General features: G+C 36.7%; 2 protein-coding genes across 6 annotated transcripts in view; both read left to right on the forward strand.

Moving 5' to 3' along the window:
• The window catches only part of NLN (neurolysin), a 104,437-nt gene that overhangs the window by 19,607 nt on the left and 59,463 nt on the right, over positions 1-25,367 (forward strand). For 3 of the 5 annotated variants that reach the window (XM_026019526.2, XM_072750049.1, XM_072750050.1), the window contains 2 exons: positions 17,605-17,864; positions 21,058-21,206. In XM_026019526.2, the coding sequence (XP_025875311.1) occupies positions 17,605-17,864; positions 21,058-21,206 (409 nt within the window). Of the gene's footprint in view, positions 1-13,389; positions 13,557-17,604; positions 17,865-21,057; positions 21,207-25,367 lie in introns of all 5 variants that reach the window. The other 2 variants (XM_072750048.1, XM_072750051.1) reach the window with 2 other exon arrangements.
• Positions 1-25,367, forward strand: part of ERBIN (erbb2 interacting protein) — a 220,639-nt gene that overhangs the window by 19,533 nt on the left and 175,739 nt on the right. The window lies entirely within an intron of this gene.

Below are 25,367 nucleotides of genomic sequence, written 5' to 3' on the forward strand. Positions count from 1 at the left end.
TTTTTTCTATTCAATTCTATTCTATTCTATTCTACACTTTTCTATTCTATTCAATTTCATTTATTTCTATTCTATACGATTTGATTCGATTCGATTCGATTCTTTTCTAATCTATTCTCTTCTATTCGATTCTATACACTTCTATTTGATTCGTTCCGATTCTATTCTATTCGATTAGATTCGAATCGATTCTTTTCTATTCTATCTATTCGATTCGATTCAATTAGATTCGATACGATCGGATTCGATTCAATTCTTTTGTATTCTATACTTTCCTATTCCATTCTATTCTATTCTATTCTATTCTATTCTATTTGATTCGATGCTTTTCTATTCTATTCTTTTCTATTCGATTCGATTCGATTCTTTTTTCTTTTCTATTATATTCTATTTCATTCTCTTCTATTCTTTTCTATTTGATTCGATTCTTTTCTGTTCTATTCTATTCTATTCTTTTTTCTATTCTATTCTATTCTTTTCTTTTTTCTATTCTATTCTATTCTTTTCTACTCGATTCTATTCTATTCTATTGTATTCTATTATTTTCTATTCTATTCTCTTCTATTCTATTCGATTCTGTTCTATTCTATTCTCTTCTACTCTCTTCTATTCGATTCGATTCTATTCTTTTCTATTCTATTCGATTCGATTATTTTCTAATCTATTCTACCCTATTCTTTTTGATTCTTTTCTATTCAATTCGTTTTGATTTGATTCGATCCTATTCTTTTCTATTCATTTCTATTCTATTCTTCTCTATTCTATTCCATTCTTTTCGATTCTATTCTCTTCTTTTCAAATCTATTCTATTCTTTTCAATTCTTTTCTATTCTCTTCTATTTGATTCGATTTGATTCGATTCGAATCGGTTCGATTCCATTCGATTCAACTCGATTCTATTCTATTCTTTTTATTTTATTTGATTTGATTCGATACGATTCAATTCGATTCTTTTCTATTCAATTCTATTCTTTTGTATTCTCTTCTGTTCTATTTGATACAATTCTGTTCTTTTCTATTCTCTTCTAATCTATTCTGTTCTATTCGATTTGATTCTTTTCTATTCGATTCCATTCTATTATATTCTATTGTATTCTTTTCTATTCGTTTCTATTCGATTCGATTCTATACTTTTCTATTGTATTCTATTCGATTCAATTCAATTCAATTCTTTTCTATTCTGTTCCTTTCTATTGTATTCTATTCTTTTCTACTCAATTCTAATCTATCTATTATTTTCTATTCTATTCTATTTTATTCAATTCTATTCGATTCTATTCTTTTCTATTTTCTTCTATTCTATTCCATTCTATTCTTTTGTATTTTGTATTTTGTATTTTTGATTCGATTTGATTCAATTTGATTCTTTTCTATTCTCTTATATTCTATTCCATCTATTGTATTCTTTTCTATTCTATTCTCTTCTATTCTATACTATTCTATTTGATTACATTCTATTTTTTTCTATTCGATTCTATTCAATTCGATTCAATTCAGTTCTAAGCTTTTCCATTCTATTCGATTCTATTCAATTCTTTTCTATTCTTTCGATTCGATTCGATTCAATTGTATTCTTTTCTACTCTCTTATATTCTTTTCAATTCTATTCTATTCTTCTCAATTCTATTCTATTCTTTTCTATTCCATTCTTTTCAATTCTATTCTATTCGATTCGATTCGACTTGATTCTATTCTATTCTATACTTTTCTCTTCTCTTCTATTCTATTTGATTCGATTTGATTCTTTTCGATTCGATTCTACTCGATTCGATTCGATTCTTTTCTATTCTATTCTATTCTATTCTATTCTATTCTATTCTATTCGAATCTGTTCGAATGGTGGGTGGGGGGATGAGTGAAATAGGTGAAGGGGATTAAGAGTAAATTTATCTCAATGAGCATCAAGTAATATATAGAAATGTGGAATCACTATATTGTACACCTGAAACTAATGTAACTAATGTATGTTAGCTATACTAGAATTAAAATTTAAAACTTAAGGGCAGCCCGGGTGGCTCGGCGGTTTAGCACCACCTTCAGCCCAGGGCCTGATCCTGGAGACCCGGGATTGAGTCTGGCACTGGGCTCCCCACAGGGAGCCTGCTTCTCCCTCTGCCTGTGTCTCTGCCTCTCTCTGTGTGTCTCTCATGAATAAATAAATAAAATCTTTAAAAAAAATTTTTTTAACTTAATAAAAAAGGAAAAAGAAATGATCCCTGCTCACATGGGTTCATGCCCTCCCTCTATTCAAGGAGTCAGAGAGTAATGAAACAAATCTCTAAAGTAGTTAGATTGTGGGGCACCTGGGTGGCTCAGTTGAGTTAAATGTCCAGCTCTTGGTCATTATCTCATATGGGATTGAGCCTCGAGTTGGGCTCTGCACTCACTGGGGAGTCTGCTTGAAGAATCTCCCTCTGCTGATTCCCCTGCTCACGCACTTGTGCTCTCTCTCACTGTTCCTCTAATATAAAATAAATCTTTTTTAAAAAATAGTTAGATTGTAATAGATGCTCTTAATATCAGTTTACTTGCACTTCCTCAGAATGAACTTATCCAACTCCTACTAAATTTGGTCCCTTTGAGTACTATAAGTACTTCCATAGCACACACAGTATTAGCAGTAGTAATGTTTGTCTGCCTCACTAGTTGACAAGTTTTTTTTAGATTAGGAGCCTCTTTTGTTGTTGTTGTTGTTGTTGATTTCTGTATCTCTAGCACTTAGCCTGGTGTTGTTCACTTGGTAGATGCTTACTAATATATTTATCGAACTGACATGAATGGATGGATGGTTGGATGGATAAAAAGTTATCAGTGATAATAACTGAAAATTCAGCATTTGCTGGTGATACCAAAGAAGTATAGGCCGGGATTTGACAATGACAGGTAAAACTCAATAGAAAGTAACTATTTGGGGATCCCTGGGTGGCTCAGCGGTTTGGCACCTGCCTTTAGCTCAAAGCGTGATCCTGGAGTCCCGGGATCAAGTCCCGCATCAGGTTCCCTGCAGGGAGCTTGCTTCTCCCTCTGCTTGTGTCTCTTTCAATCCTTATACAAAATAAATAGCTCATTGCTGATTTTTTTTTTATTCAAAAATACAATTGCCAGAGGAAAGTACTATGTCTAATTCTTAATTTAGGCCTAGTTGAGTAATAAAAAATTACAGAGTAGAGTAATATGCAATAGGAAGATAATTTAACCAACAAATACAAAGGAATTTTTAGTATATACTGTGTGAGTATGAGGCAGAAGAGAAGCCATATATTAGAAAACATGGTGTTAGTCATACTCCGTATCCCTGGAGGCATTCACACAGTGACTTGGTGCCCTGCAGACCCAGTTGGTAGATCTGAAGAGTAATAGTCTCATGTAATGAATAGTCTGGGAGCAAGACTCATTCTAAATAAGTCAACTTGGATACTGAAGAAATTGAAGGAGGTTCCAGCCTGTGAAGTACTGGGTCAGAAGCAACCAAGCTGAGAAAGAGAAGACAAACTTCTTGTGAGTGAGCCTGGGGTCAGCCAAGGGCACAGAAGCCAAACTCCCTGGACTTGGGTAGAAGGTGTTAAGTACCGGGGAGTAACAAATTGATATGGAGTTCAGGGGAGGGAGAGATTAGTTCCAAGATAAAAGGGAGGGACAAGGTCATAATTGATCCTTGAAGGGGGTAGGATTTGGACATGTGAATATTAGAGGAGGGTGTTCTCTAACTCTCAGACTATCAGAATTTAGAAATGGCCACACTGAGTAACATTCACTATATCTGCAAGAAAGTAAAATGCTGAAACATAAGCCCGTAGTTGGCTACCCAGGATTTAACTTCACTGACCATCCTAAATTAAGAGATTTGAACTAACTAGTTTCTAAGGTCCCTTCCAACCATGATTTTGTGAATCTTCCTTCATTCACTGGTCAAGTATGTTTATTCTTGTGCTCTTGTTTTTCTTTGAGGTTTGCTCCATTTAATATCTCTTTTATTTTTAAGCAATCTCTCAACCCAACCTGGGGCTTGAACTTAGGACCCTGAGATCGAGAGGTGTGTTCTCTACAACTGAGCCAGCCATGTGCCTCTAGTGTCCCTTTTAATATTGAATTTGTTACTGTTGCATTCTTCTGTTTTTCAGATCACATCTGAATTTAGAATAATAACTAGAGCTAGGCACATGGAAAGCCATTATATTTTTTATTTTTTTATTATGTAAATCCCATCATAAACCAAAGTCAAAAATTAGTAAGCAGACTTTCCTCCCCAACCTTCAAAATTGTCAGCTCATTGCCAATCTGTTTTCATATACTTTTTCCTCCAATTATTTTGAGACATATTCCTAGCATTATATTACTTTAATCATAAGTTTTTCCGTTTATAGCCCTAAGATAAATTCTTTTTCAGAGATCCATAATCTATAATAATCAGTAGATACATAATAATAGATATATAATCTACTTATCGTCGTCACATGTAATAACAATGGACACACATTAGTGGCTGAACCAATCTTTAAAAAGAAAAGCAAACTAGTTGTTAGGTAGACCTAGCATGAGGATTTAGCCATTATCATTCATTCAACAAAATATCCATGTGTAGATGACCCAAAAAAAGAGCCTATTAACTAATGTACCAAGGAGAGAAGTGTCTCTCCTGAGTACTTTAGTAAGGATTTCAATTCTGAGAACTATACCCCAAACACCAATTACATGTGCCAGAAGCAATTTACTCATCCTCCTAGAGAAAAATAAAAGTGGAATGTCTTTTTAGAATTGTGGGTTTTCATGAGTGTGAGTAGGCCATTTACTAATGAATTATTAAGGAAGTCTTGATTTTATTTGTGATGCAGCACTTGTTTTCAGATGCTCTCCTTCTCAGGTGGCTTTACTTAAGCCAGTTAAAGGATTTAAGAAGAGCCATCATTTCATGTTCATTTACACTACATTTCTTTAAAACCTGTAAATATTAAACCACTTGTCCTATATACAACATTAGGAGAAAAATCAGTTAAACTAATATGTTCTGCTTCTTATTTTTCAGAACCTGAGATTTTTCTATTTCCTTCCTTATAATTTTGTAATCAACCTTCTCTGTAAGTTCTATTTGCCCAGAGTAGAAATAGTACAAGTATTTCTAGTCTCACAAAGTTCTTCATATGACCTTAAGCAGTTTCTTTGTAACATTTTTAATTTGTATTCCTATTTCCTGGAAAAGATGACTTTGAAGAGTCTCTTCTCATTTATTTTCAGAAGAACTTATTTCCATTATATTCTAAAATCTAAAGAGAATTTCCTTTTTTTTTTTTAAGTGGATCACTAACTTTTTAAAAAGATTGATTTATTTTAGAGAGAGAGAGAAAAAAAGAGCACAAGGGGCAGTGAGTTGGGGCAGGGAGGAGCAAAGGAACAGGGAGAGAGAATCTTAAGCAAGCTCTAAACCCTGAGCTCATGACCTGAGCTGAAACCAGGAGTCATTTGAAACAAAGGGTGGGTCACTTAACTAACTGCACCACCCAGGCACCCCAGATCACTATTTTAAGAAAGAGTTCACCAAACTGAATCATCATTCATTCCTAAGGGAGACTTTGTATAATAACATTAGTTCTACTTCTAGGCCTTACTGATAATAGGAAGTTGTATACAACTGAGGTTGTATGTGGCACTGGCTCCAAAATACATAGTATATTTTCATTGTATAGGACCACGATTGGACCTTTATAGCTGCACTGGTCATTTTAGTCATCAAATTTTTGTTGATATTTAAAAATAAACTTTTGGTTTTTTAACAGTTCCAGATTTGTTTTTAAAGATTTTATTTATTTACTCATGAGGGATGCAGAGAGAGGCAGAGACACAGGCAGAGGGAGAAGCAGGCTCCATGCAGGGGGCCCGATGTGGGGCTCTAACCCACGTCCCCAAGATCATGCCCTGAGCTGAAGGCAGACGCTTAACCCCTGAGCCACCCAGGCGTCCCTGAACAGTTCCAAATTCATAGGGAAGTTGCCAAGATAGTATAGAGTTCCTATAAATCCCTTATCCAGTTTCCTCTAATGTTAACATCTTACATTGGAAGGGGTTACGTGGTTACAATATTAGATGGTTACAATAGAACCATTGGTTCCTTAGTATGACTAAGTATGACTTAGTATGACTAAGTATGACTTAGTATGACTTAGTATGACATTGGTTCCTTAGTATGACTAAGAAACCAGTATGTGTACGTGACTATTAATTAAATTCTATACTTTATTCGGATTTCACTCATTTTTCCCTAATGTCCTTTTCATCTTTCAGAATCCGTTTCAGGAGATCACATTATATTTAATCAGCATGTTCCCCTAGGCTCCTCCGGGTGGTGAGAATCATTCAGTCTTTGTTTTTAATAGTCTTGATAGTTTTGAGTAGTGCTGACAGGTATTTTGTGGAATGTCCCTTAATTTATCTCACAATTAGACAGATCAGGGTTATAGGTTTTGGGAAAGAAGATTGCAGAGGTCATATGCCCTTTGTATCATGTCATGTTTAGGGGTACATGATGTCTACAGGGCATCACTGATGATGTTAATCTTGGTCAGTTGGCTGAGGTAGTGTTTGCTAGATTACTATAAAGTTATTTTTCCATGCCCTTCTCTTTGGGAGCAAGTCACTAGTGTAGCCCGTACTCAAGGCAGGAGAGAAGTTAATCTTCACCCTCTTGAGCTCTGGAGTGTCTACATCAAATATTTGATATTTACTTATACTGGAGCTTTTTTTTCCTTCCTTCATTCCTTCCCTGTTTCCTTCTTTCCTTCCTTCCTTCTTTACTCATGTATGTCAGTAGGGAGTCATAGATTTTATACTTTGGAAAAACCAGTTGTACGTTGACTCTCCCTCCTCTTAAAGAAGTCACAAGTGGTAGGTACAGCACTCTGCCACATTTATTTATTTTTTATTTTTTTATTTTAATTTTTTTAGCCACATTTTTTTAAAACTTTAAATTTTGAGATCCAGATTTACAAACAGTTATATGAGAAATAACACAGAATGGTCGCGTAGCCACTTCATACAGTTTTCTCCGGTTACAATCAGGAATTGATGCAATCCGCCAACCTTATTCACATTTCACCAGTTTTATATCCACTCATTTCTATGCGTTTGTGTATATATGTGTAATTTTTTTTCACATGAGTGAATTTCTGTGACCACTAGTCATCAACTGTGAATGCTACTTCCATGGGAACAAAAAAGAGACTGTACAATGAAAGAAAAATGAAGAAAATGAAAGAAAGTACTTCTCCTGGCTTTATCAGACACAGGAGACTACTTAGAATAAGAGCCACTGGAACGTCTCTAGGTTTGGAGTAGGCCTGCTCTGTATTCAAAGTATTTGTGGCTGAGATCATGGTATATATTTTTGTGAACAGGCTCTTTGTGGGATGCTACTGTGTTACCTTTTCAAGAGCACTTTGAAAGTTCAGCGTTTTCTTAAAGATTTTCCTAGAGCTGCTCAACATTTTCTGTATCATCTAAAAAATTACTTTCCCATGCCAGCAGGTGGAAGCAAGAGCAGACTTATTGTGTACTTGGCTTGCAAGTACACGGGCCTTTTCTGTAGATAATCTGTCTATGACTCAAAGTATCTTTATGATATATCCCTTCCTTAATTACTTTTCTTGAACAACTTTATTGTCTTGGCACCTTTTCTTGATTGCTTTATTACCTTATTTACTTGGTGTCTTAGGCTGAACTTAATAGTCATTCTGGGGCTAGGAATTCAGCTTTTTCATCACTTTTCTAGCTCATTGATTCAGCAGTTAGAACCGGTATGATTCGCATTGACACATTCTTCCATATTTGTTAAGAAACACAAAGGTGACTAAGATGTGGAGTGTGTTCTTAAAGAGCTTACATTCTAGTAGAATTAGAAAGAGAGTGTCTTCATTCCTCCCCTGACCTGGGGGAAACAGGTCAATCAATCTTTCTAGTGTTTCACCAGCCAATCTATAGGTGGTATTAAATCTTCATACAGATTTTAACTCATTAAACAAATATCTATTGCCTATCAGGCATTTTATAGGAGTTTAACTTATAAATTTATGCTTTTTTCCTTATAGATTTTTAAAAAGACCAGTCTTTGGATGTATCATTTATTTTTAATTTTTTTAAATACAGATTGTATAGAGTAAGTATCCAGTTGACATACAGACCCTGAAACATTGAACTTAAGGAATTTAGAAGTTAGAAGTAGCTAATGTTAGTAATATTTCTGGGAATATACTTGGATGATGTTCTACAAATGCTAATTAAAAGAAAATAGAAGTATGATACTCTAGATCAATTCTGTTAGCTATGTAGCAACAGCTAATAAGAAAAGTATTAAAATATTTTATACAAAGGATATGAAAGAGGAGAACCAAGGTCTAAGTGTGTGTGTATTTGCAGGGGGGTGTGTATGCATGCACAGAGGGAAATATAGAAGAACGTACCCTTGGCAGAGTTAATAGCTCTGTCCTCTAAATCATCCATCACTTTATTCATGTAAAATTTGCTGTCTTGTATTCTCTCTGTCTCTTCCTCAAAACTGTAAGCTCCTGAAGGGCAATAACTGTATTCCATTCATGTTTGTAACCACAGTAAGTTAATTAAAGGAATGACTGAATCAACTCATTTCGTTCATGGAAAATCCCTTTATGATAAACCTTTTTTTTTTTTTTTTTTTTGATAATCTGGAGTTTAGGCATATTCACAGATGACGGTAACAGCTCACTGTTTCTTATCTGAGAATCACCAGGGAATAAAGAACTAGCCTTTGTTGCATAAAAGTTTTCTTAGAATGCCTCAGCTGAATCTTATCTATGTAAAATGTAGATTGTTTGGCTGTGTACATTAAGAACGTGTTTGCAGCTTCCAATGAATACACTTTTTCAAGTAGTTTACTGCTTACCTAAGAGCAGTTAATCAAAGGGCCCTGAAAAAGATTTGAGACCTGGGTGCAAAGGATAGCCATCAGGTCATCCCAGTTTGAGGTGTTTTAGTTTTGGAAAATGGGTGACTACAAGCTGCCCGTGCCTACATGGCCCGTTTTTCAGAGCTGGATACAAGCTGAAGTGGGGCACTTCTCCACAGCCCTTGGCAGCAGTCCTTCAGGGAGTGGTATAGATAGCGGATCAGATAAGTGACATTAAAATGTTTGCTTTACTTGCCTGATTTTCTCCTCATTACGAGCAGGGTGGATCATCATGGAGGTGCAACTAGTGAGAAACCTGCTCTTTTCCATCTTCTACATCATCTAGCAGATGATGCATCTGCTACATGAGTATAGCATGGTTAAGAATATGGGCTTTGTACACATCTCTAGGTTTCAGTCTTAGCTCCACACCTGCTTTGTGACCCTGACCCTTTACTCTTCACGCCTCATACTAGTAAGTTTTTAATATGTGCCTCTTGGCAGGATTGAATAAGAAAAATCATGTAAAATCTTGATATAGTACCAGCACATTAGTAGGCTGTTAATGAATAGTAGGGGTGATGATGGTGCTTCCAGTCATATGTGAATTTCTAGCTTAAAAGCCTAGGTGATTGGTAAACTGAGAGTGAGAATTCGTGAGAAAGATCTAATTTTGAACATGTTACATTTGAGATGTCTGCAGGTCTGGAACTCCAGCTAGGCATCTAGATGGAATCATGGAAGATACCAACTTTCAATGATACAGGAAGAGAAGCCAGCAAAGGAGACTGAGAAGAAAGGGTCATAAAAGTGGAAGAAGGACTAAGAAAGAGTAAAAGTGAGCTTTGCCAGGGAACTTTTAATGAAATAATGCAGACGAATTAGTGGTAAGACAAGGTGGAGACAGTAAGTGGGAAGTTTGCAGGATGCAAAAATTGCAGACCCTTATTTGGGAGACACATGTTTTTTTCTTTAAAACTAAGAGAAAGAACATAGGAATGAGTAGAGATTTAAGAGATTATCATACTTAATTGCATTTCCTGTAATTCCTCAGTAGTCAATCTAGAAGGATCTTTTCCGGACATTAGTTCTGCTAAAGAACATCAAGAGTAATAATTTTGGCTAAGAATCTGTGTCTCTGTTTACTGGTAAAAGTTGACTTACTCTAAGGCATTTAGTTCGATAACATTCTGTTCATGATCAGTTCTATCCTAAGCCAAATTAAAAGGTCCTTAAACGGGGGCCCCTGGGTGGCTCAGTTGATTATGCATCTGCCTTCAGCTCAGGTCATGATCCCAGGGTCCTGGATCCCTGCTCAGCAAGGAGCCTGCTTCTCACTCTGCCCCTCCTCTCATTCATGTTTTCTCTCTCTCTTTCTCTCTCTCTCTCTCTCTCCCACTCTCACTCTATCTCAAAATAAATAAAGGATTTAAAAAGATAAAAAAATAAAACGTCCTTAAATGGAAAAGCTGTTGCCTAGACCATTAGTAACTCAAATACCAGATGTTTACCCTTGTTAGGGAGCTCTAAGGACCTGAACTGGAGGGCTCAGTAACGATTGAGTACTAATCCTGACTCCGTGCCTCCAATGCAGCAGTTGATTCAGAAGAAAAATTATTAGCAACATTCATTTTGCTTGAGTCCAATATGTGCTGTTTTTAACCAGTTTGGACCATCTTCTCTGATTGCAGATCAGTACTTTCTACAATATTCAGTGGAGGCTAAATAGTCTCAGATGGAACTACTTGTATATTGGACATACAGATAATAGAAGTATTAAATACAAGTATTAAATAACCTTAAGTGGAATTTTTTGGGTAAACTTGTCACTGTTAAAATACACATGTACCTTAAGTGGAATTTTTTTGGGTAAACTTGTCACTGTTAAAATACACATGTACCACAAACTATGTTAGGTTCAGAGTCTCCGTGTTTCACTAAAACCCAGTGTCTGCTCAAGGTCTTTTGGACATAGAACCAAGTCAGTAGGTGAATACTCTTCAGTGTAAGTGCTTTGATGAATGGACGTGTTGGGTACTCTCAGTTTACAGAGGAATAATTCCTAAAACCGCTGTAGAAGGTGAAGTTTGAGTTGAGATAAAAAAGATAATTCCAGTCTGGGAGCACTGGAGTCCTCAATAGCCGCTTGTAGATAAAGTCAAAGCTTAATTCTAAAGTCAAAACTAGAAAGGTTTGCCAGATGTTCTAAAGAATTGGTGAAGTTTCAGGAAATGCCTGTGCTGCCACTTTAGAGAAAGGAGGAAAATATGGATAAAATATAAATTGTGGGGAATAGAAAGTAGGCCATTTTGCATAATGATCCTCACTCTAGTCCTAGCTCTAATAAAACACTTTTCCCTAAGTGGATATTTATTGGTGATACTGAAGGAAGATAGTGTTGCCACAGAGTTTTAGCCCATCAGTCCCATCTCATTTCAAATATGCAGTGAGCACCTATGTGTTCATCAGTGTGCAATGTGTTAGGGTTGGGGGGTTTTGCAAAAGAAACCTACAGTGGTTGTTGTGCTTGGGAAAGCCCTAGTCTAATTTAGAATATGAATCAAACCAATTGAACAGGTGGATGATAGTAATTTAAATGCCTAAAATTAATGGCACAAATAAAAGGTGATAGAATCTCAGATTTGGGTGAACAGGGATGGTCAAAGAAGCCCTGATGGCAGGAAATGGAAGCCATTAAACTATGCTTCAAAAGAAAATGAATCCAGTAAGTCAGAGCATTTCTGAAAGTCCATTCCATAAAATGCTTTGCAAGTCTTAAGACAGCAATTAACTCAGAATAATTGTGGCATGCTCATCTTTCCGAATGAAATTCTGCAACCTGGTGATCTCTTTCAAAATCTGTGCCACTTTTTTTCCCCTAAATACTTCATTTGTATATTGGACACAGGAGACAACAGCCCTAACAAATGCACCTTCCTGTCAACTGCATTGTAGTATTCGGTATTATTTCTTAGTTAGAAGCTTCAGAGTTTTGTGTTGAAAAATGATTTAAAGAGGGAAAGGATGATGAAGAGGGTATGAACGGTACAGAAATAATAGAGCCTGGAAGTTTATAGAAAGAGAAACAAACTTGTGTTTAATTACACAGTAGAAATCTCAGATTTAACCTAGATTCTCAAATAATTGCATGTAGTAACTCCTGTAGGGAAGACAGAATGACGCTCTGTTGCCTGCTTTCAACTCTGGTACCTCTCAGTTGCAAAAAGTTACTAGAAAAATCCTCACCAGATTCTCAAGGATACAATCACATATGCTAGAGTGATTGCAGGTGCACTGGTTTCTCCACGCAGGTGCAGTTCTCCAGGGCTGCAGAGGCCCCGAAGGGGAAGAAAAGATAAAATGTACCAGCATCTAAAGCATTGAACAAGCTTGAAATCATAACAAAGGGGAATAGGGATACTCAGCAAAATGATGATGGAAGGAGAAAAGCAGAGACTAGGCAGGTGGAAAAATTCTCAATAGATCGAAATGTTTTGGTTAGAAGCAGGAGGCAATCCTTTTGTTTCCTTTTCTTTGGTAGCAAGAATTATAAATCCTGGAAGAAATTAAAACAGAATCCCACAAGGTGAGAAAAAGTATATGGTAAAAAAATGTCATGTGTTCTTTTAACCCATAAAATTTTGGTTTCTAATTTCTCCTTTCTCTTTACCCCTTCTGTATTCAGGGAGTAGTATCACTTCAAGGAAGGGATAGTTCTTCATTAATTGCAACACAAACTGTACACAGGGGATGATGAGTCTGTCTTTTCAGCCAGGGTGTAGGTACTGTAATAACTTTACCAGTTTCACTGAGTTAGAAGCACATGCTGTGACCAAACACTCAAGCTTTAGACAAATATTAGGAAATGGAGAAGTAGTGGAGGTTCATCTTATCATTGAATGTTTGAAGTAATTTTCTCTTAAGGGGGCTTAACAGTAATGAAAATTTGTAATAATTGGCTTGTACTTAGAAGAATCGAGAAAAAAACAAGGGGTTAAGCTGTAGAGGTGCTGTGTTTCAGTCATCAGTCCACGGAACTACACAGAATTACTGATTACATCAGTAATCCCATGGCCAGCGTCTTCACTTGTACTTGGAAAGTCATGGTCTTGGCTGACACCTCCTTGATGCATCAGCTCTGTGTTTCTATGAAGGATTGTGGAAATAATTATTTTGGACATTTTCAGCCAACTCCACACACTGAACTTCACATCTCTATTAATTTCAGCCACTACTGAGCATTTAAGATCCTCTAGTCATCCATCATTTCTTGTTGTGACCTTCATACTTGTGTGTGTGTGTGTGTCCTCATTTGTTCATCAGTTAGGATGCTCTGTGAAATAAATAACATAAAACTGCTTTCAAACTGGCTTCAGCATAACTGGAAAATAGCTCTAGGTCAGGTTTCAGGATTAAGTGATATAGGGGCTCAGGGATATCAGTAAATATTTGCTTTCCTTCCTCTGTTCTTCTGTTCACAGTGTTTGCTTCATCGTGTCAGGTTCTACTTTGTGTCGTAAGGTGGACACCAGCTGCTATCAAGGACATAAGCTTCCTGGATTATACACAGTGGGAACAGGAGTTCTGAGGGAAGGGACAGCCACCTCCACGGATCATGGACTGGGACAGGGGCAGTGATGGTGCATGGGTAACGTGAAGAAAGATGTATATATACTTAGAGGGAAGCAGTGAATGGCTGGACTACCAACCCATTTCTAGCTATCTAATCTACTCTTAGGCTCCTCCCTCATTATTTCTGGAACCCTTGTCCCATAATAAACAAACTCCTCCACTTTTTTATACTCCCTGGATTGTCTTGTCTTCTATTAACCTTTACTGAAATCCATCCAACCCCAGGGAAAACATTTTCTATACATCCCTCTTTCTTCTCCACCCCATATACCACAAAGTAAGGACGAAAGATCACATCTTTGTTTCCCCCAGGTATGCTCCCAGACCAACACTTCACCATTGTATAGAAACACCTTCAAGGTTCACAGTCTGGTTTTATTATCCATTACCTTGTTTATGGTATCCTCCACCAGCTACCTAGTTGGTCTTCTCCAATCTTTGAAGACTTTGGTTTCTGGCTCAGTCTTCCTTTCTATTCCCAGGCCGAGCTATCAAGCTGCTGACTCCAGTGTTCACATAGACAATCTATCCAGTACGAGATAGTCAGTCATATGCACTCTTCCAACTCATTTATATCATCTGTCCACTTCTGGGAAAATGTCCTGGATCTTGCTTAACCTTTGAATTCTTAAATTCAAACCCATACTTTTTTATTAAAACCTAACAACTCCCACTTTACCTGTTTTATTTTACTGAGACAGTAGTCTCTCTTCTTACCTAAAATATATCCAGCTCTAGGGAATTGCTTAGATGCACTCTCCAGTTCTTTACCTTCTTCCTACTGCTCAGTCATAGCATTCTGACCTTCACCACTACCATCCACTGACACTGTTCTTGCCACAGTCATCAGTGACATTCCTGTTGCTAAATTTGACAGACTCGTCCATCTTTCTGGAGATTTGTACATTTGGCACTTATTCACTCACTCCCTTTTTCTATGCTTACTTTTCACAACTTACTAAAACCATTCTGGCTTCATTTTCTTTCTACCTCAGTGATTAAACTAGAGTTAGGGCTCAGTTGTTCTGTTCTTATTCTGCAAACTCCCTTGGGCCCGTTCAGCCAGCCTTATAACTCCAGTTACCATCTGATATTAATGAATTGTACTTACATGTGCCACAGCCACTTCACACTTGGCATGTTCAAAATTAATTTCTCTCCCCCCCCCCCCCACAAAAAGTTACCTCCTTCTAAATTTCCTGTTTTAGTGAAGGTGCCTCCATCCATCCATCCTTTCATCCTTTCATCCATCCATCCATCCAGTTACAAGACAGAATCTTGGACAACATCCTTGACTCACTCCTGTACCAAATACCAAAAAAAAAAAAGCAGGCACCCTCCCCCAGGTGCTTCTACTCCAGGAGGTGCCCCAGCCTCACCTGCCAGTGTTGTACAGCACATCACTCCCTCTTCTGCTCATGCACCACCCCCGAAAAGGATTTTGAAAGATCATGTATCCCCTCACTTTCTAAATATCAACCTAAGATGTTGCCAAAGTATGTCTTTCCTGTTGTCATGTAAATATTATTTTTAAATAAAACTGTTATATCACTCTTTTATTTATTTATTTTAAAAAGATTTTTATTTATTTATTCATGAGAGACACACAGAAAGGCAGAAACACACAGGCAGAGGGAGAAGCAGGCTCCATGCAGGAAGCCCAATGTGGGACTCGATCCCAGAACGCGGGGATCACGCCCTGAAAAGGCAGACGCTCACCCTGAGCCACCCAGGCATCCCTATATCACTCTTTAAAAAAAAAAATCATATTGATTTTATTTCCTGAATATCTCTTAAGTCACTCCAGTTCCCCGTTTCCTGTTGAGTATACCTTAATATTATGTCCCAGTTACAGTAATAGCTTACCTCTAATATGATCTCTCTTTTCTAAACCTCTCAACTCACTGTAATTTGGGTGATTTCTCTAGAATGTATATCTTATTTCATCTCTTACCTGATTAAAACCCTTCAGTGGCTCTCTCACTGCCTTCAGAATAAGGTTGAACTCTTAAGTGATTCCCAAGGCTCTTCATTCTCTAGTCCCCACTGATCTTATCCGACCTCTCTCCTTACAGCTTTTGGCATTTGGGTAATTTGTGGACAATATCCAGATCTTGGCTTGCACCTTATTCCCTTTAGAAAATCATCCTAGAAAAGTTCCTTCTGTGGTCTTTCAGAGTTCTCCACTGTATTATTAACAGCAGGATCCTAGTCAGTTTGCCTGTTTATCTTTGATGCCTGTCATAATGACCAGACGGTATATGCTTATAAGTATCTATTGAGTGAATGGCCTTAAATAAGTCACTTAGCCTCTCTGAGCTTCAACTGAATCAGCTATTAAAAGAGAATAATGCACTGCCAACCACATAAGGTGGTCTTGGGGGTCTTGTAAGATAATGGGAATGAAGTTTAGCATAGTAGTTAAGAGTGTAGGTTCTGGATCTCTACTGTCTAACCATCTGCGTGACCTTGGGCAAGTTACTTGATTTTCCTGTGTTTTCGTTTCCTCTCTGGTAAATAAAATGAGAATAACCAGGGATCGCCTGGGTGGCTCGGCAGTTTAGCGCTTGCCTTCAGCCCAGGGCATGATCCTGGAGTCCCGGGATCGAGTCCCACATCAGACTCCTTGCATGGCGCCTGCTTCTCCCTCTGCCTCTGTCTCTGCCTCACTCTCTCTCTGTCTCTCATGAATAAATAAATAAAATCTTTAAAAAAATAAATAACAAAAATAATAATAAAATAAAATGAGAATAACCATAGTATCTACCTTATAGTTTTGTTGTGAGGACTGAATGAATAAATGGAAAGCATTTAGTACACTGCCTAAACATACAACAGATGTTAGCTATTAATTATAATATTTTTATTTATAAGCTCTAAAATTATATTGAGTGGTATATATTACATATGTATACACATATGGCATCAATTATTAGTTTGAGAGTTTTAGGGAGGTGAAGGATTGGTATCATGACAATTTCTTTTTTCTTTTATTTTTTAGAATAACATCATAGCAATACCAGAGTTTATCTCTCCAGTCTTTTTTTTTTAATTTTAGCATTTTTTTAAAAGATTTTATTTATTTATTCATGAGAGACACAGAGAAAGAGAGAGGCAGAGACACAGGCAGAGAGAGAAGCAGGCTCCATGCAGGGATCCCGATGTGGGACTCGATCCTGGGTCTCCAGGATCATGCTCTGGGTTGCAGGCAGATGTTTATTTATTTTTTAAAAGATTTTTATTTATTTATTCATGAGCAACACAGAGAGGCAGAGACACAGGCAGAGGGAGAAGCAGGCTCCGTGCAGGGAGCCCAATGTGGGACTCGATCCCAGGACCCCAGGATCACATCCTGGTCCGAAGCCAGGCGCCAAACCACTGAGCCACCGGGATCCCCGGGGCAGATGTTTAACTGCTGAGTCACCCAGGCGTCCCTATTTCTCCAGTCTTAAATTCAGATTGCCATAGTTGATTTACATGAAATTTTTGTAAAAAAATTTTTTACATTGGTGTTCATTATAAAAAGAGCATTTTGAAAATGTCTCCTTGCTGAATCCTAAAACATTTTTTGAGTCTGGTACATTGTAGATAGATGTTAGCACAGGAAAACATGTATTTCTTCTTATTTTTTTTTTAAGATTTTAGTTTTTTTAAGTAATCTCTGTACCCAACACAGGGCCTGAACTTACAGCCCCAAGATCATAGTCACATGCTCTACCAACTTAGCCAACTAGGCATCCCAGCACAGGGAAAACATTTAAATAAGAAAGATTACTGGCTTAATTTATAAAGGACAGTTGTTATGTCTTTGACACTTTATTTCTCAACATAATTTAATTACATAACCAATTCAGTGTTTGGTAAGTACTAATTCCATTAAGTCTGTAGTCAAAGGGGAAAAATGCAAAGGCATTTAGTTTTATGCTTATTTTATGTAAGTTCACCCGAAAGGGATTTACTCAGTTTTATTAAAAAGTTATTTTTAATTTAATTAGATAATACACATCTGTGTATCGACTTTGGACCAACAAATGCGTGATTTTTATTTTTCTGATTCTTTTCAGAGTTGGTGGTTCCAAGATTTTATTCATGATGACTTTAGGAAGAGAAGTGAGGTCTCCTCTTCAAGCCATGTCTTCCTATACTGTGGCTGGCAGAAATGTTTTAAGATGGGATCTTTCACCAGAGCAAATTAAAACAAGAACTGAGGAGCTCATTGTGCAAACCAAACAGGTGTACGATGCTATTGGAATGCTTGACATTGAGGAAGTAACTTATGAGAACTGTTTGCAGGCCTTGGCAGATGTAGAGGTGAAGTACATAGGTGAGTAGGATGCATTTTGTAGGCATCATCAACCATTTTATGCATTCTGTTTTGGCAGTCCATTTTCCAATTTTACAAGACATTGATTTTTCCATAATGATTAATAAATTGCTTAGAATTCAATTAAATAAGATTAAAATTGTTTTTATTGTGTTGGCAATGATGCTACAGAATGTATACTCCTATTACAACTGCTTCCTGGGGAATATTTTGACATATCAAAACGCTTAAGAAGTTCATATCCTAGCCCTGTTAATTCCACATCCAGGCATTTAATCTAAGGAAATATTCAGACACAGAAGAAATTTTGTGTAAATTTATGTTTAAATAGGTACTCTGTCCTCTCAAAAGCTTGGAAACAACCCCTGGGTGGCAACAAATAGGCTAAATAACGATACACTCAGCCCCTGCAACACTGTGGAGCCATTAAAATCATGCTAGAAGCACAGTATTTAGTTACTTTTTTTAAAAAAAGCACAGAGAAGAAAACACACAAATTTTAATAATAGCTTATTTTTTGAGTATTGAGTTTACAGTTGATTTTTAAAAATTCACTATTTCTGCTTTTCTCTATTTTCTATATTTCCTACACTAAAAATATATTATTTTTATCATACAAGTCCTTTGAAATAAAGGAGTGAAGATTCACATCAGTTGCCTCTAAGAGTTAGGTGTACTCTGGAGTATAATTATGGCTAAACGACCTCGGCTGTGTATCCAGGCCTTGTAAGAGCATAGGTTATCTGTAGAACTGGATATCAGAAACATCTGTATGTGTTCCGGAATTTGGAAGGTTGTCCACAATCCTGCACAGCTCTAGTGACCTACTCATTTCTTTATCCCCACCAACCCCTCAACACCGAGAGTTCCCTACCTGTCTCCCACCATAATAGGGATTCTCTTACCTCCCCTATTCTGTTTCAGTTTCTGCCTCTTACCACCAATGGCTTCACTCTGATTAATGGCCATTAAATCTGGCTAACAGTCTTGAGTTTAAACTCCTGAATAAAAAAAGACCTCATTGGTCTCATTAGTCATAGTCAAAGGATGGAGTTGGTTCCCACTTGGCGTTTTCCCAGAACACAATTTCATACGTATCTCCCTCCCCGTATGTGGTTTATCCTTGGTTCAGAGACTCATTTCTTCTGCAGTCACATTTGGCCAAGATAGTGTGGCAGCCTAGTGACTTCTGCATTCAACAAATATAAAAATCAGTGGGGAAAGCACAAAATCTTTTTTTTAATTATCTTAAATTCTGCTTCTTCCCCAATAATACATCTTTTAGATATGCTTTTAGTTTTCTAATATTCTTGCTATCCCATAAGTTTAGTTTTGTGAGTTAATCATAGAAATTTTTGAGTTCAGGAATAGATTTTTAAAAACAAATTTCCTCTTATCGGTATATATTCTTAGAGTTTAATCTGCCTCCTGCAATAGCTGTTAAAACCTCATTTGTCTAGTGTCATGTACTGTTTATAGTTTGGCAGTGAGAACATAAGTCTGGTTCAGGTCTTTGTGGCAAAGGAAGGAAATGGTTTTTAGTATTATTGTTTGTTTAAGAATATGTTTCCAGTTTCAGGCTCCTGCATTTTGTTCTGCTCATTTCGTTCTTGTTCTGCAATTTTGATTTTTCCTAATATCTTCTTGAGCTAATTTTTAAAAAGTAAACAGAATCTATAACTATGTAGTTTATTATTCAAAGAAGTGCTATGTATGAAATTTTAATTCTGTTCCATTCTTTCTTTAATCAAGGGACATAAAACTATATATTTTAAAAAATAAGTATTCCTTAAATCCTTAAAGAATAATTATTCAATTTGATTTTTTAAACCACACATTATGAACTCATTCTGATATTTGAGGCAATTTTTAAACAGCTTTATTTGTAGCTATGTTTTAAGAGGACTGATTAAAGTGAGGTAGCTTGTTTAACTGGACAATTTCTTGGTATGTAAAGGATAGCTCTACTCTCTACCGTATTCACAAGAGGAAGTTTTACCTATTTATAATTCCTTCAAAGTACTAAAAATAATAAAAATGGATTCATTGTCACAGCATAGCTATAACCATCCCTATAAGTCATACTCATTTTTTTTCCTGTTGTATGGGTTAATCAGACTTTTGCCCAATTACAGTCAAAATACAAATGTATAAAAAAACCCAAGAAATCATTTTAATATGTGAAAATTAGAGCAGACTGCATTATTACCATTATGTAACAGAAGTAACCCCAGTATTGAGCCTCTTACTTGATGTGTCTGCTGAGATTTCTGGGAATCTTCTGAAATTGTATGGAACTTTTTATGCTTGTATGAATGTGTGTATTTGGGAGAGAGTTTTTTATTAGATTCTCTAAGGAATCTTTAGTAAAGGTTAAGAACTCCTATTCTAAACAAACCCCCTCTCACTAAGTTGGTCTTCTTTTTTCCAAAACATCCTGTCTCTGCCAGTCCCACGCTTGTCGTCTCTACTTCTCTAGTCCTCTCCTGAGATCTTCCTCTTGCCCTGCCATCCTAGGGTCCAGCCTTACCCATAAGGCATCACATAGGGCTCCAGTCCTTAGTAGTGCTGTCTTTGAGTTACTCTCCCATTCATTTGACAATTTAGTTGCTCTGTCCTGTATGGTTATTTTTTCACATATTGTTCCATACTCCCACATCCCAGACAATGAAATACATCACAAAAAATACAAGATAATAGTAATAAAATAAAATGTGTCACTAGGAGAACTATGTCTTTATCCTTCTGCATTCCCAGGTAATAAATTACACCCTACACATACTCTGATTGCAGTGTCTACCCTGATTGTTCCTAGTAACACACTGCCACAGCCAAGTCCTGCATTAGATGCTATTTCTTTTTTTTTTTTTTTTAAGATTTTATTTATTTATTCATGAGACAGAGAGAGAGAGAGACAGAGACATAGGCAGAGGGAAAAGTAGGCTCCATGCAGGGAGCCTGACGTGGGACTCGATCCCGCGTCTCCAGGATCACGCCCTGGGCTGAAGGCAACACTAAACCGCTGAGCCACCCGGGCCACTAGATGCTATCTCTTGATAGCCTCAGGAACCTTTACAGAAAGTATAAAATGAAAAACTTAAATTGGGTTAATCATTCATCCAGGTAGGAGGTATTTTTCTTAGTCCTGATTCAATGAGTCCTTATGGTTTTTCTTTTTTTCCTCTATTGCCAGTGGAGCGAACCATGCTAGACTTTCCTCAGCATGTCTCTTCTGACAAAGAAGTGCGGGCAGCAAGTACAGAAGCAGACAAAAGACTTTCTCGTTTTGATATTGAGATGAGCATGAGAGAAGATATATTTCTGAGAATTGTTCATTTACAGGTAAATGATATTATAAATCCCTTTAAGAATTGATTGGTTAATTAGAGCGAGAGAGTGCATACAAGCAAAAGGGGCAGAGGAAGAAGGAGAGACTCTCAAGCAGACTCCCTGCTGAGCACACAGCCCTTCTTGGGGATTGATCTCATGACCTGAGTCGAAATCAAGAGTCAGATGCTGGGATCCCTGGGTGGCTCAGCAGTTTGGCGCCTGCCTTCGGCCCAGGGCGTGATCCTGGCATCCCAGGATCGAGTCCCATGTCGGGCTCCCTGCATGGAGCCTGCTTCTCCACCCCTCTCTCTCTCTCTCTCTCTCTCTCTGTCTCTCATGAATAAATAAATAAAATCTTAAAAAAAAAAAAAAGAGTCAGATGCTTAACTGACTCAGCCACCCAGGCACTCCAATGTTATAAATCCCTTTAAAAAGAAAACAAAATCTATAATAAAAAAGTAAAAATCTTTGACCAACAATCAAAAGTATCTGAAAGTTTCTAGATTTTGTTTTTAATCATTATAATAATGGGCACAGTGTTATATATTGTTATACCATAGATTGTTATATTACACCATATTGTTATAATAATAGCACAGTGTTATATATTGTTATACCATAGATTTATGTTGAGTTGCTGTTCACGTTCAACACTAAAGACCAGGTATAAAAAAGTGTACAGCTATAAATCTAAGGATTTTTGATCATCTTGAACATAATGGTTCGATGTAAAAACCTCTTTGAATTTCTGGAATGTTGCAAGGTTTATATTAGATCAGGTCAGCTACAACCAAATGGGATTGTGAGTTGTTTACCTATAAATATTATGTGGTTTGGGCCATGATATTGATGGCATACTGTTGATACTGCCCGCCACAGTCATTCCTGTCTATCATCCTTATGTTTTTCAGGACTCACAGAAATTATGGATAATGAATATTTTAAGTTAGGGTCTGCCTTGAGGGTTTTTGATCTTTTCATCACCAATGTTGATTTGTTTCCCAGCATTGTCATTATGTTTTTGCTTTGAATTTTTATTTTCATGATGCTCAGCATTTTGTTTGAAAAACAACCATTGTTTTATAATCCTAGACATTTTTGTTTAATTTTGCATGTGTCTTTATGCAAAATCTCAAATTTTGTTCTTTTTAGCAAATTATGACAAGAATTGAAGTAAAACAGCAGTTTTGTTTCAGATGTTTTATTTGTGACATACTAAAGAATATGTAATTAAGACTTTATTTAGACATGTGAGATGTACATGCTATCTCTTCTCTCATGTCAGACAGGCACTATTCCCCCCTGTGATTTATATTCATCTGTGTGGTTCATAACTGTTCATCTCTAGCCCTATAAAAATAACATAAATTGTTATAATTTTATGAGTGTTCTTTATTAGCTACATTGTTTTATTTTCTTCTTTTGACCCCAGTTATTAATTCTGTGTGATTCAAATCATGGCCCTTACAATCTTCTATTTTTTATTTCCTTAAAATATCTGATTTACTTTCTAGCTCTATATTATATATATGTATTTCAGAACCTTTTCCCAGAATTTCTAATTTCCTTTGATGAACTCTGTTTCCATTCTGACTTGTAAGTTTTCATTTGGGATTTTCAAGCCTTAAAAAGATATCACAATCCTAATGTAATATGTTGTATTAATGTTTTTCTCTGATCTTTATGAATGTTAGCAAGATACAGGAGGTTTGTCACTTTAGATTTCTTTGTTATACTTTTAAATTTGGGAACAAACTGCTGCCTATATAGTATGCTAGTAAAATATACCAGATAGATACCAGTGCATTCATCATATTTGTCCATTTGTTTGGGCTGGTTCACTCAAAGGTTTTTTTTTGTTTGTTTGTTTTACGATTTATTCATTTATTCATGAGAAAGAGAGAAAGGCAGAGACACAGACAGGGGGAGAGGCAGGCTCCTCGCAGGGAGCCTGAGTCTCCAGGGTCTCCGGGATCACACCCTGAGCCCAAGGCAGCACTAAACCGCTGAACCACCCAGGCATCCCTCAAAGGTTTTTTTTTTTTGTTTTTTTTCCCCTCAAAGGTTTTATTGTAATAATTTACAGTAGTTTTAGAGTTGCTTCCATCATTTTTTTTCTTTTTTTTCCAAAGGAGTAATTATTATCATACCTGTCCATTGTTGTGCAACCGTTTTTAGAAGCTTTTACAATGTCTGTTAGGACTAGATCGGAATAATAAAAAATAACTGTTGTGGGTTTTTTAATCACTGGAGCTTACTTAGTGAATTTAGTTCCCTTTAAACACATTCCTTGACAAATAGATGCATTTATTTAGGTAGTATTTATTTTATTTTAATTCCAGTATAGTTGACTTACAGTGTTAAATTAGTTTCAGGTATACTATATAGTGACTCAGAAATTGTATATATTACCCAGTATTTAGGCAGTACTTTTTAAAATCTAAAACTATCAGTATGAGTTCTGTGCTAGCATTGGACAGTTTAACAAATGATAAATCTCATCTCATTCATACCTAAAAGATAAAGTTAGGGGTACCTGGGTGGCTCAGTTGGTTAAGCAGCCAACTCTTGGCTCAGGTCATTATCTCAGGGTCATGAGACCCAGGCCCATGTTAGGCTCTATGTCAGGTGTGGAGCCTGCTTAAGATTCTTTCCCTTATCCTCTGCTCCTCCCCTTGCCTTTTCCAGCCCACTTATGTGCACTTGCACATACACTCTCTCTATAAAAAAAAAAAAAAAAAATTATTTTTAAAAAAGACAAACTTAGATATATCTAAGTATTCTATTTATATTTCTCTGTAATGTTGTAAGTAAAACAGGGTAACCATGGTATAATACATAACCCCTTCATTAAGCTGGGTGATAGGATTTTAAATTTATGTGAAGTCAGCAATTTCAGCATGATCTACTAAAATGAGGATGCTCTGAATAATACTGAGGTCTCAAGATACCACCAATGTAGATAATAATCTATAATATTCTTAATTCGATATAAGATGTTATTTTAGCTATCATCTTATTCTTCACTTAGGATTGATGGTAAAAATATGAAATTATTTTTCACAGTTCTTTATGCAAAATCTATGCTCAGTAAGGCTTCTAGTGATATATTGATATATAACCTATTACTTCAGAACTTACTGGCTGAATATAGCAGCAATCATTTTGTATTCTGTCACAGTTTCTGTGGATCAGGAATTCATAAAGAAGTCATTTGGAGGGATGCCTGCATGGTTCAGTGGTTAAGCGTCTGTCTTTGGCTCAGGGCGTGACCCTGAGGTCCTGGGATCGAGTCTCACATCAGGCTCCCTGCATGGAGCCTGCTTCTCCTTCTGCCTGTGTCTCTGCCTCTCTCTCTGCACCTCTCATGAATAAATAAATAAAATCGTAAAAAAAAAAAAGTCAGTTTGATAGTTCTGCTGGGGTCTTGCATGGATTTAAGGCAGTGGTGGCTGAAGCTGAAGTGTGTAGAGGCCAACCAGACATCTTTCTCTTCATGTTATGTTAGGGCGTCTCCTTGTTGTCTCTATACATGGACTAATTTGGACTTTCTCATAGCATGGCAGCATCAGGGTAGTAGGATCTGTTTCATGGAAACTCAGAACTCTGACAAGGGTGTTTCAACAAACTACACAGAGGCAACATTGCATTTTATGACCATTTTGGAGGTCACATAGCATCACTTTGGCCATACTGTATTGATTGACGAGTCCCTGCAGTCTGCCCAAATTCAAGAGACAGTGCATCTCCATCTAAGAAGTATCAACTAATTTACAATTATTTTTCAAAAGCTCCAAAATAAGTCCTGTGGTGACTATAGATGGATGAAATTACAATAGAGCTTGAGACTAGCATACCATAGTCTTCCTACCTCCTCCCTAATTTGTGGTTAGTAGTTTACATTGGCACAACATTGTAGTTATCTAATTTAACTTCTTTTTTTTTTTTTTTAAGATTTTATTTATTCATGAGAGACACAGAGAGAGGCAGAGACACAGGCAGAGGGAGAAGCAGGCTCCATGCAGGGAGCCCAATGTGGGACTCGATCCCAGGTCTCCAGGATCAGGCCCTGGGCTGAAGGCAGTGCTAAACTGCTGAGCCACTCAGGCTGCCCTAATTTAACTTTTATACCAACCTTGTGAAGCATCCCTCTTTATAAATAGATATGCTGAA

The sequence above is a fragment of the Vulpes vulpes genome, chromosome 2 (assembly GCF_048418805.1).
Source record: "Vulpes vulpes isolate BD-2025 chromosome 2, VulVul3, whole genome shotgun sequence".
In the NCBI taxonomy this organism is placed as follows: Eukaryota; Metazoa; Chordata; class Mammalia; order Carnivora; family Canidae; genus Vulpes; species Vulpes vulpes.